This window comes from Rhododendron vialii, chromosome 12a, assembly GCF_030253575.1.
Source record: "Rhododendron vialii isolate Sample 1 chromosome 12a, ASM3025357v1".
Lineage (NCBI taxonomy): Eukaryota > Viridiplantae > Streptophyta > Magnoliopsida > Ericales > Ericaceae > Rhododendron > Rhododendron vialii.
The window spans coordinates 16,106,172-16,119,013 of record NC_080568.1 but is presented as its reverse complement, the minus strand read 5'-3'; the positions used below and the strand labels follow the sequence as shown (position 1 = coordinate 16,119,013).

Genomic DNA, 12,842 nt, shown 5'->3' with positions numbered 1-12,842 from the left:
GTCTTTGAACAAAGAAGGCCAATAGAAACCGCATTGCAAAATTTTAGCCGCGGTTTTCTTGAAAGAGAAATGGCCACCACAAGCCTCCTTGTGGCAAAAGTTTATAATACTCTGATGCTCAGAATCCGGAACACATCGCCGAATAATCTGATCTGGACAGTACTTAAACAAATAAGGATCATCAAAAGAAAACCTTTTCACCCTTGAAAGAAACTGCTTCCGCTCTTGAGAAGTCCAATGTGTCGGAAGTAACCCCGTTACCAAATAGTTGACAATATCTGCGAACCACGGGGTACTTGAGACACCAAAAAGTTGCTCATCCGGGAAAGTATCGATGATTGGAAGTTTAGATGTACGATCCTCAAACTCCAATCGTGACAAGTGGTCGGCCACCACATTTTCCACTCCCTTTTTGTCCTTGATGGTAAGATCGAACTCTTGGAGCAAGAGAATCCATCGAATAAGCCGAGCCTTAGCGTCTTGCTTGGTGAGCAAGTACTTGAGGGCAGCATGATCCGTGTAGATGACAATAGGCGAACCAATCAAGTAGGAGCGAAATTTATCCAAGGCAAAAACTACCGCGAGCAGCTCCTTTTCAGTGGTGGAGTAATTCATTTGAGCATCGTTCAATGTTTTGCTCGCGTAGGAAATAACGCAAGGCTGCTTCTCCCTCCTTTGGCCTAAAACAGCCCCGACGGCGTAGTCACTCGCGTCGCACATAAGTTCAAATGGGAGGTTCCAATCGGGACTTTGCACAATAGGCGGAGTAGTAAGGCGTGACTTAAGCTTCCGAAAAGCTTCCTCACAATCATTCGTCCACTCAAAAGGGACGTCTTTCGAAAGCAGATGGCATAATGGCCGAGAAATAGCACTAAAGTCCTTGATAAATCTCCGGTAGAAACCGGCATGCCCGAGGAAGGAACGGACATCCTTGATGCATTTGGGAGTAGGGAGGTTGGCGATGAGATCAATTTTTGACTTATCAACCTCAATGCCCTTCGATGACACGATATGGCCCAACACGATGCCTTGCGTTACCATGAAATGGCATTTCTCCCAATTTAGAACAAGGTTCTTCTCCTCGCATCGTTCCAACACCTTATCAAGATTGGCTAGACACGACTCAAAAGAGTCCCCAAATACCGAGAAATCGTCCATAAAGACCTCAACAATCTTCTCCACCATGTCACTAAAAATACCCATCATACACCTCGAAAAAGTGCCGGGAGCATTGCACAAGCCGAATGGCATGCGCCTATAAGCAAAGGTCCCAAACGGGCAAGTAAACGTAGTCTTTTCTTGGTCAGCCATGGCGACCTCAATCTGGTTATACCCTGAGTAGCCGTCTAGAAAGCAATAGAAGGCATGTCCAGCTACCCTTTCCAAAATCTGATCAATGAACGGGAGAGGGAAATGATCCTTACGGGTTACCGCATTTAGCTTGCGGTAATCAATGCAAACACGACACCCGGTGATAGTCCGGGTTGGCACAAGCTCATCTTGGTCATTCTTTACAACTGTTACCCCCGACTTTTTAGGCACCACCTGGATAGGACTCACCCATTGAGAATCAGCAATTGGGTAGATTATCCCCGTATCCAACAATTTCAACACCTCCGCACGCACTACATCCTTCATAATAGGATTCAACCGTCGTTGTGGTTGGCGCGATGGCTTCACATTATCGTCAAGATAAATGTGATGAGTACAAAGGGAAGGAGAAATCCCTTGTATATCGGCTATAGTCCACCCAATAGCCTTGCTACGCCGCCGTAATAATGCAAGCAACTCCAACTCTTGAAGATTCTCAAGAGTTGAGGATATCACCACCGGAAAAGTTTTGTTGTCGCCAAGGTAGGCATACTTCAAATGGTCAGGTAGGGGCTTCAAATCAAGCTTAGGCGGCTCGACACTAGATGGCAAAGTTTTTCCCTCAATTAGTGGCAACTTCTCAAAGGTAGGAATCCACGGTTCCGCCCCACAAACTTCCTCCTCGTCTAGCAAGGAACAAAGATTCGCAACTTCCGGCGATTCCAAAAAATCGGCTTCCTCGGCGGTAAGACATGCCTCCAAATCATCCTTGGATAAGAGTTCATCCACATGATCTTGAACTAATGAATCGATACAGTTGACACCTTGAACATCATCATCATCTCCCATTTGACTCCCAACGTTGAACATATTGACCGCCATCTTCATATTGCCGAAGGACATGTTCAATAGCCCATTCCGACAATTGATTACAGCATCCGAGGTTGCTAGAAACGGCCGCCCAAGAATAACAGGATTAGACAATGGCGATGAAGACGTCGGGCAAGTATCCAATACAACAAAATCCACCGGATATACAAATTGATCAACTTGGACCAATACATCTTCCACCATACCACGAGGAATTCGGACACTCCTATCCGCCAATTGAAGAGTAACCCGTGTAGGCTTCATCTCCCCCAAACCCAACTCTTGATACACCGAATAAGGTAGCAAATTGACACTCGCACCCAAATCCAAAAGAGCTTGCTCTACTCTCTTACCCCCAATAGTAATTGCAATTGTAGGACATCCGGGGTCTTTGTATTTAGGTGCAAGATCTGTTTGGAAAATTTGGCTAACTTGCTCGGTGAGAAGCACCTTTTTGTGCACGTTGAGCTTGCGCTTCTGAGTGCATAGATCTTTCAAGAACTTGGCATAAGAAGGAATTTGCTTGATAGCATCCATTAACGGGATGTTAACATTTACCTTTTTGAACACGTCAAGAATATCGGCATCCTTGGATGGGTGAGCCGGCTTTTTCAGTCGGGAAGGATAGGGCGCAGGAAAGGGAGAGACTTGTGGGCTTGGAGTGGTGTCGGCCTCATTTGAAACTTGAACGGGAGATTCCCCGTCTTCCTCCGGAGATGACTTGGGAGATTCCCCAAGCGTTGTAGAACTTGTTGATGTCGAAGCTGGTTCTAAGATAGGTGTAGCCGGCGGATTGACAACGAGATTGTCAACCGCCTTGCCACTCCTTAGAGTGATAATTGCTTGAGCTTGCTCGGGCGGTGGTATGGAAGAATTACCAATGAGAAGTTGACCTTGTGGATTGGCTTGTGGCTGGGTCGGAAACTTTCCCTTTTCTTGTTGGAGAAGCCCTATAGATGTGGTTATCTTTCCCATTTGGTTCTTCAACTCCCCCATCATTTGGGTGTTACTCTCATTGTAATTCGATTGAGCTTGCATGAAGGATTGGAGAGTGTCCTCCAAAGATCGCCTTGGCGGGGGTTGATATTGGTTAGATCCTTGAAACGGGCCGGATGGTGCGAAACCTGGCGGTCCTTGTGGAAAACGAGGCTGCCCTTGGCCTTGAGCAGACCGCCATGGTTGCATTTGAGAACCGGGAGGTGCTTGAGATGGTCCGCCTTCAATCTGATTGTTCCAACGGAATCCCGGATGTTGTCGTTGACTTTGGTTGAAGTTTTGGGGAAAAGATTCAAACCGTTGGTTTACCGCACTAACTTCTTCGAGCGGAAGGTTGAGGTTACCGTAATGATGTCTGAAAGTGGGAATAGACAAGCAATTGTCAGTGGAATGGCCCGATGTTTCACATATAGCACACATCTCCTCTACCGCTTGCACTGCCTTAACTTCCTTTACCCCTTTCAACTCCAACTTCTCCAACTTTTGTGCTAGTTGCTCCATCCGTGTTTCGATAGCATTGTGCTCATTTATGGAGAACTTTCCGGAGCCACCGGGACCTTGGCTAGCCATAGCTCTATCACCAGCATCTTCATAATTCCAAGTCAAAGACTTCTTGGCCAACTCATCTAAGTAATCCCAACCGTCATCGGGTGACTTATTCATGAATCCTCCGGAGCACATGGTGTCGAGCAGTTGCTTGCTTTGTTGCGTGCAGCCCATATGGAAGTAGTGAATCAGTTGATACAAGGCAAAGTTATGGTGAGGAACCGCAGAAAGCAAATCCTTGTAACGCTCCCAATACTGATGGAAAGCTTCTCCCTCACGTTGCTTGAAACCCTGGATTTGATCCATCAAGAGCTTTGTTCGGCTCGCTGGGAAGAATTTCTTATGAAAAACATCTTGCACTTCCCCCCATGTGTTCAAAGATTGAGGCTTCAAAGAGTGAAACCATGTCTTAGCCTTATCCTTCAAAGTGAAAAGAAAAAGCCTCAATCTTGCTTGGTTGAGAAGCACCTCCCCGCTAACAAACGATTGGAGAACTTCCTCAAATTCTCGGATATGTTGGTACGGATCCTCGCGCTCCATACCATGGAAGAATGGAATGCAACGATGATAGTCTGATTTGAACACGAATGTGTTTGCAACAGTGGTGGGCCGTGGAAAAACTATCGGTGACAATTGAGTGACCCGTTCCGGATTCAAATAGTCCTGAAGAGTCCTAACCGGAGGAGCTTCCTCATCTGCCATTGATGTTCTTGGTGGAGAGTACGGTTGAGAATATCTGCTTGGTGGAGAGTAAGCTCGAAGATTGCTTCGAACACGAGGTGGAGAGCTAGATCGATGCAGCCGGTTTGAGCGAGGACTACGATATACCACAAGCATGAACCTTCGCTTTGACCGATTAAGAGCTATGGAACCGCTCTGCAATAAGAAAAACAGACTGGAGGGGCTATGCCGCCGCCTCTCTCTCAAGACAAGTCTGAGGGGCTATGCTGCCTCCTCAATATATATGTATGCAAGAAAAGAAAACAAAAGGCAATAGATACCAACACTAGCTTCGTTACACCTCAATTTGATAGTGTGATCGGTTAGAGGTATCCACTAGAATTAGTATGCAATGCACAAAGGAAAATTAAATGGAATACTTACAATGGTTTGTCAAACCTCCCAATAAGCCATATAAGAAAGATATCCCCGGCAACGGCGCCAAAAATGCTTCTCGTCGCAACCTAACCTCTTAGAAATAGGTTTGCACCCCAAGCGTAGGGCTAGGTCGTTGATAGCATATAAACCGGAAGACCGGATCGTTCCCACAGAGAAATCTTCTTTAGCGAATTTGGAATAGAAGTTGCTTAAAGATTGCGGCGTTCAAGCGGCCAACTTTAGAGTTTGGATTCGATTGACGAAATTAAACTTGGAAATAAACTAGGTTAAGATGGTCGAGTCAAAGGGATTGATTTACCCACGACTTAGCCATCAAACGGTTTCTTCATCAAACTCATGAATGGACCGAAACCGTCCGGATCCACTAGACGAATTAAAAGCTGAAGACTACTTATAACTTAATTCAAAGCTCTAATTCAAATTGAACTCATTTAACGCAAGTGAGAGACGAAAAAAGATCGTTCGCACGCGTAGGATTATCAAGCTCGTAGCACAAGGCGATAGACTTCATTGATCAAAGAAGCCACCAATCCCCATGATCAAAGCTAGAAATCATGGGTTTAATTCATTCAAAACCTTGAGATTAAGCTAAAGTTAAGAGAAACCATTTAATGGACTAATCCATAGGGTGAACCTCACCCCATGACCGAACCGATTATCTACTCACTCATAATAAAAAGACTAGAAAGCATGCTAAGAAAGGTAAACATGATTAACCGATAGAATTGAAAACAAACTTGATTTATATAGAGATCTCACTAGTGGCTACAACATTAACAAACGAGAATTAATCATCCAACCACTACTTACTTGAGTTGTTGAGGAATTGAATGCAAGAACTTGAAGGCAATAACTAAGGAGCTCTAGAACATAAAAGACTTAAAGTGTAAAAGAGTACATAATGGCCAAATATGGCATAAAAAGCTATTTATAGGCCTAAACAATCAGCCATACAAAGGACCAAAAGGCCCCCAAAATATCCCAAAAACAAACTAGAAGTAGAAACTTTCTATTAATAGAAGGTTGAAATGTTCAGCACAAAAAGCTGCTGGCCGAAGGGCATTGGTACCAATACCTAAAAAATGAGGTATTGGTACCAATCCAACTGTCTTCTAATTCGGCATGATGGTACCAATACCTAAAAAATGAGGTATTGGTACCTCTGTGTGAAAACAGCAGAACAGGGTCAGCTTGGGCCATCATGCCTTGTCGTGCCCCGACGGCCTTCCAATGCTTCATTACATGATCAACGAGACTTGGCGGAGGTATGCCATGTGGCCTTGGTCCCACGGATGTCCTCGGAACCATCATTGATGCGTTTGCCTCATTTGATACACTTTGGCTCACTCCTCGCCAACCTTGTCCTCCGGCCAATCTCCGAGGCTTCTTGTGGCACCGTTAGGCTCCGGTGACAATGACCATATGCCGCCGGGCACTTGAACTCTTGGTGACATACCGGAACGTTCCTTGGCGTACAAAATCACCTTATTAGCACGTTTTTCCTGAAATACACACAAAAATACCTTACGTGCAATATCGCATAAAAACGATTACTTAAACATATAAAAGCTACAAATTAGAGGATTAAAGCCCCAAGATTATACAATCTTGGGTGCTAATCAGCCCCCAACTCTTGGTGGGAATAAAGATGCAAAACGTGCTACGAATCAGCACTGCAGTTACCATAAGGATTGGGGTCACATGACTGAGGACTGTGAGATGTTTAAACGGTATCTTGATGATTTGGTCTCACGAGGTTATCTCAAAGAATTTATCCAAGAAGATTCCAAGGATAAAGACAAGGCAATGGAGTTGGATTACGAACAGAATCCAAAAGGGGTAATCCATATGATACATGGATTAGCCGAACCTTATACGAGAAATGAGGTGAGATTGCTTCAGAGACAAGTGAAACATGACCAACATGTAATGCAGTTGGGGAAGAAAAGAGGGCGCAACGAAGGGGCAAGCAACGAGGGCATAGTTTTTACGGATGAAGATCTGGGAAGAGTCCAGGTACCTCACAATGATACTTTGGTCATAACCCTATGAGTTGGGGAATATGATATGGAAAGAATCCTGGTGGATTCAGGGAGTTGCACCGAAGTGCTATACTATGATGCATTTAAGAAACTGGGGCTCACACAAGAAGATTTGGTACAATCAGTAACTCCATTGGTCGGATTTGGAGCAGGAGCAGTTTGGCCGTTAGGCAAGGTAACTCTGCCTGTTCGGGCTGGGACAGTGGCGCTACGAACCGACTTCTTAGTGGTGGATGTACCGTCTTCCTATAACGTGATTATAGGGAGAACGTGGTTGCACAAGATGAGGGCAGTCTCTTCAACTTTCCATCAGATGGTAAAGTTCCCAGGGTCTAATGGGATTGAGCACATCAAAGGTAACCAAAAGATAGCTCAACAATGTTTGGTATCCATCATAAAAAGAGTCCATAATGCCCACCATGTTAATACTGTGAAAATTCCGGATCTGCCGACCATTGAGGATATTGGAAAAGACCCAACCGAGAGGGTAGTTGAGGATTTGAAGAAAACACTGATCAACGAGACTGATCCAGATAGGTATTTTCTAATTGGGGAATCACTGCCAGAAGAGGAAGAGAATGAACTGATTAGTTTTTTGAAAACTTATGTCGATGTATTTGCTTGGACACCAGAGGAGATGCCTGGGGTAAGTGCAGATGTTATCTGCCATCATTTGAATATAGATCCACAGCATAAACCGGTCATTCAAAAGAAACGAAGGGCAGCCGTACAGCACGTTGACGCTGTAATTGAAGAAGTGGATCATTTGTTGGAAGCCAAGGCAATAAGGGAAGTTTATTATCCAGAATGGCTATCAAATACTGTTGTCGTCAAGAAAAAGAACGGAAAATGGCGTGTGTGTGTTGACTTCACAGATTTAAACAAGGCGTGCCCAAAGGATAGTTTTCCTCTTCCAAGGATTGACCAGTTGGTTGATGCAACAGCGGGATATGGACGGATGAGTTTTCTCGATGCATATCGAGGATACCATCAAATTGCAATGTTCGGGCCAGATCAGGAGAAGACGTCTTTTATTACACCATGAGGGTTGTACTGTTATAATGTCATGCCTTTTGGATTGAAGAATGCAGGGGCAACGTATCAGAGACTGGCAACCATCATGTTCAGAAAATTGCTCGGCAAAACTATGGAGGTTTACATAGATGACATGGTGGTGAAAAGTAAAGCTGGGCAAGGCCATATTGCAGATTTGAGAGAAGCTTTTGAGATTTTGAGGAAATACAAGTTGAAACTCAACGCCTCGAAGTGTACGTTTGGAGTCGGTTCTGGAAAGTTTTTGGGCCATCTTGTAACTCTAAGGGGAATAGAGGCGAATCCCGACCAAATAAAGGCCTTACAAAATCTGGAAAGTCCTCGGACAACGAAAGAAGTCCAACGATTGACTGGGATGGCAGCGGCTCTTAATCGATTTATTAGCCGATCAAGCGACAAGTGCAGACCTTTCTTTCAGCTGTTAAAGAAAAGGAAAGGGTTCAAATGAGGAGCAGAATGTGAACAAGCCTTCCAGGATCTGAAGGGATATTTGGCCTCTCCTCCCCTTCTTTCGACTCCAGAGCCAGGTGAGTCCCTAGTTTTATATTTAGCTGTTTCTGAGCATGCTGTAAGTGCAGTCCTCTTAAGAAACAAGGGATCCGAGCAAATCCCTGTTTATTATGTGAGCAAAACATTGTTAGATGCGGAAACGAGATATCTGTCCCTCGAGAAATTAGTCCTGGCATTAAGGACAGCAACCAGAAAATTGCCACATTATTTCCAGAGTCATAAAGTTGTGGTTTACACTGAGTTCCCGTTAAAATCACTGCTACGAAAGGCAGACTTCTCGGGAAGGATTTCAACTTGGTCCATAGAGTTGAGCTAATACGACATTGATTATCAGCAGCGCACAACAATCAAAGGTCAAGTGTTGGCTGATTTTGTGGCAGAATTCTCACCCACAGTAGCACCTTTGCCTCCTACGAGAAAGGAGCATGAGGCAACGCCACCTGTAACGAAGAAACATGAATTAGCCGAACAAGATCCCTTAGAATGGAAGCTGTTTGTTGATGGGTCAGCTTGCAACACCGGTTCAGGAATTGGAGTTGTGCTTTTACCCCCTGAAGGGTCAATGTTGGAATTATCTGTTCGGCTAGGGTTCAGTGCATCAAATAACGTGGCAGAGTACGAGGCACTCTTAGCTGGTTTGAGAAGTGCAAAAACCCTAAAAGCTGAACGTGTTAGGGTGTATTCCGATTCACAACTCGTAGTCCATCAACTGTCCGGGCAATATGAAACCCGGAGCGAGAAGATGGCGGCATATGTACAGGTGACCAGAGATCTGCTCGATACCTTCGAGAGGGTGTATATTGAGCAGATAAGTTCTGGAAAGAATGCTCATGCAGATTCATTGGCATGGTTAGCCGCAGCTGTACCATCTGAGTTTAAAAGAAAAATAGCCGTGGAGTATCTGACTGAGCCGAGCATTGGGAGAAGTGTGAAGATGGTCTTGGACGTGAACCAAGGACCAAGTTGGATGGACCCAATATTGGAGTTTTTACGAGATGAAACACTCCCTTTGGACAAAAAGGAGGCTCATAAAATCTGGACCAAATCTGCTCGGTTCTGGTTATCCCTAGAGGGAAAACTATATAGGAAGTCTTTTACAGGACCCTACTTGCTTTGTGTGCATCCTGAGATGGTGCAAAAGTTCCTCCACGAAATTCACGAGGGAACTTGTGGAAGCCATGCTGGTGGTCGGTCCATAGCCCACCGAGCAATCACCCAAGGGTATTGGTGGCCGTACATGCAAGAAGATGCTAAGGTGTACGTAAAAATTTGTGAGAAGTGTCAGAAATTTTCACCAATGATTCGAACACCAGCCGAGGATCTGGTGCCGCTGACAAGTCTTTGGCCGTTTGCTCAATGGGGAATGGACATAGTAGGTCCACTACACAAAGCAACTGGGAATCGAAAATTCCTACTAGTTGCAACAGATTACTTCACTAAGTGGATCGAGGCTGAGCCATTGGCCAAGATCACTGAACCTATGATAGAAAGGTTCGTGTGGAAGAGCATTATAACTCGCTTTGGGGTACCTTATTCGTTGATTACAGACAATGGGTCACAATTTCAGAAGAAATTCAAAACTTTCTGTGCCCAATATGGGATAAGAAATTATTACTCAACTCCAGCCTACCCTCAAAGCAACGGACAAGCAGAGGCTTCAAACAAAACAATTCTTGATGGGATTAAGAAACGTTTGGATAAGACAAAGGGGAAATGGCCCGATGAATTGCCATTGGTTCTATGGGCATACCGAACAACGCCTAGGAGGTCTACGGGAGAGACCCCCTGTAACAACCCGGATTCACAAGTACCACGATATTTAAAAGACCACAATCTGACTTTTATTCCCAAATTTTTTTTTTTACAATTTATAACTATCTCTAAAATAAATAAACAACACCCACTCTCGCAGCAACTCGGACGAGCCCGCACCACCAGCACCTGACCCCCTAACCAACCTGCAAGCTGGAGTCCAAAAGGACCCCAGGAGTGTGTGAGACATAACAACGTGTACAATATCAACATCAAATAAACTGCACAACGTCAATCACCACGTATAACACCAACCACGAATATAACACGTTCCACATAAATGGAACCACATATCCGGTCCTCCTCGGTATATGACGGATGACATACCACCTCACTAGCCTCACCACAGCCCATTGGCCAACATGTCTTTTGGCATAGCTTATTAGCCTAGTCACCCCGCCACATACCAAACAGTTCCACGACATACGGTCACCGCACATAACACAACCAACAAGAACCCAACATTAATATTGTACGAGAAATATGTATCTCATACTCACCCTCAAATCGCCTTGAATATCGCACCTAAGTTCATCTCCGGAAGCCTCTGCTATAGTTTCAGTTTCTTTTCTTTTAGTTCCCTTTACTAACATATTGAAACCGTGCGCCCAACATAGACCACCAAACTGCCTCCTTCCTAAGCTTTCCAATTGCCTTTCCTTCCTTTATACAAAACGTAATGAACTCAAAGTGGACACATGTCCAACACTTGTTCACCTATCTTTATTAAAACTCTCTTATTAGATATATATGCACCCAAGTTGACCACCTGTGCACACTCCACGCCACACACCTTCACTTACAGCCACCTAATACTTACATGCATAAATCAATAAATTTAGTATACGGGGTATTACAATATCCCCTCCTTGGAAATTTCGTCCCCGAAATTTGACAACTAAAAAAAAAAAATGTAATTTAATTCCACGCTTCCGCTGCGCACTCTGATCACCCACTCAAATACACACAACCAAATCATATCAAAACCATGAAATTGGTTGACTAAACCAAATAAGTGAACTGAACATAGAAGAATTACCAACCAATTTGGATTTTGTTCTCAATGCTTAATCCACGTAACATAGCATCAAAGTCAAAACATTTCGAGAGATTGCACAAAATTAATTAACCAAACTTAAATTCAATCCAAAGCTCTACTAAACACACATGTATACTTGTACCCGCTTCGAGTAGAGTATGATTACATGAACATATCTTTAGCAATGAACACCTACTCCAATGTTATCCAAGAATATGCACCAGTCGGTTTCTTTCTTTCTTTCTTTTTTTTAAAGAAAGAAATCAATTAAGCAACAACCAGCATCATAATCACTGAAATATGCTCTGAATTTACTAAGCTAGAGCAGCATCTCAGTCCCCAGATACACCTTCACTTTTCACAAACAAAAAGTTTCACCTACGGCTAATGACTAACCAGCAGCTAACCACAGATGAACTCCTATATAAATGACTTTTCCTCAGTCAAGGTAAACCAATATTAAATCAGAGTTAATCATCCTAAGTTTGATCTTTGAATTGTCCAAAGGACTATAAAATGATCTCCAAATTTTGTTTATGAAAATTAAGTAATCGAATTCTATGCTTCTACAGTGTCCTCTAACCATCCACTTTATCCCATATAAGATCTATTTCCTATGCTCTGATACCAATTGTAACAACCCGGATTCACAAGTACCACGATATTTAAAAGACCACAATCTGACTTTTATTCCCAAATTTTTTTTTACAATTTATAACTATCTCTAAAATAAATAAACAACACCCACTCTCGCAGCAACTCGGACGAGCCCGCACCACCAGCACCTGACCCCCTAACCAACCTGCAAGCTGGAGTCCAAAAGGACCCCAGGAGTGTGTGAGACATAACAACGTGTACAATATCAACATCAAATAAACTGCACAACGTCAATCACCACGTATAACACCAACCACGAATATAACACGTTCCACATAAATGGAACCACATATCCGGTCCTCCTCGGTATATGACGGATGACATACCACCTCACTAGCCTCACCACAGCCCATTGGCCAACATGTCTTTTGGCATAGCTTATTAGCCTAGTCACCCCGCCACATACCAAACAGTTCCACGACATACGGTCACCGCACATAACACAACCAACAAGAACCCAACATTAATATTGTACGAGAAATATGTATCTCATACTCACCCTCAAATCGCCTTGAATATCGCACCTAAGTTCATCTCCGGAAGCCTCTGCTATAGTTTCAGTTTCTTTTCTTTTAGTTCCCTTTACTAACATATTGAAACCGTGCGCCCAACATAGACCACCAAACTGCCTCCTTCCTAAGCTTTCCAATTGCCTTTCCTTCCTTTATACAAAACGTAATGAACTCAAAGTGGACACATGTCCAACACTTGTTCACCTATCTTTATTAAAACTCTCTTATTAGATATATATGCACCCAAGTTGACCACCTGTGCACACTCCACGCCACACACCTTCACTTACAGCCACCTAATACTTACATGCATAAATCAATAAATTTAGTATACGGGGTATTACACCCCCTATTCATTAGCATATGGAATAGAGG

General features: G+C 43.8%; 1 protein-coding gene across 1 annotated transcript in view; it reads right to left on the bottom strand.

The window, feature by feature from the left end:
• LOC131309499 (uncharacterized) overlaps window positions 1–12,379 on the bottom strand; it is a 33,954-nt gene extending 21,575 nt beyond the window's left edge. The window contains exons 1-6 of the mRNA XM_058336122.1: window positions 12,282–12,379; window positions 12,047–12,175; window positions 10,348–10,480; window positions 6,201–6,344; window positions 1,630–4,599; window positions 119–1,545 (exon numbers count right to left, since the gene is read on the bottom strand). Of these exons, the coding sequence (XP_058192105.1) occupies window positions 119–1,545; window positions 1,630–4,599; window positions 6,201–6,344; window positions 10,348–10,480; window positions 12,047–12,175; window positions 12,282–12,379 (4,901 nt within the window). The remainder of the gene's footprint in view (window positions 1–118; window positions 1,546–1,629; window positions 4,600–6,200; window positions 6,345–10,347; window positions 10,481–12,046; window positions 12,176–12,281) is intronic.
• Window positions 12,380–12,842: the final 463 nt, after the last annotated feature.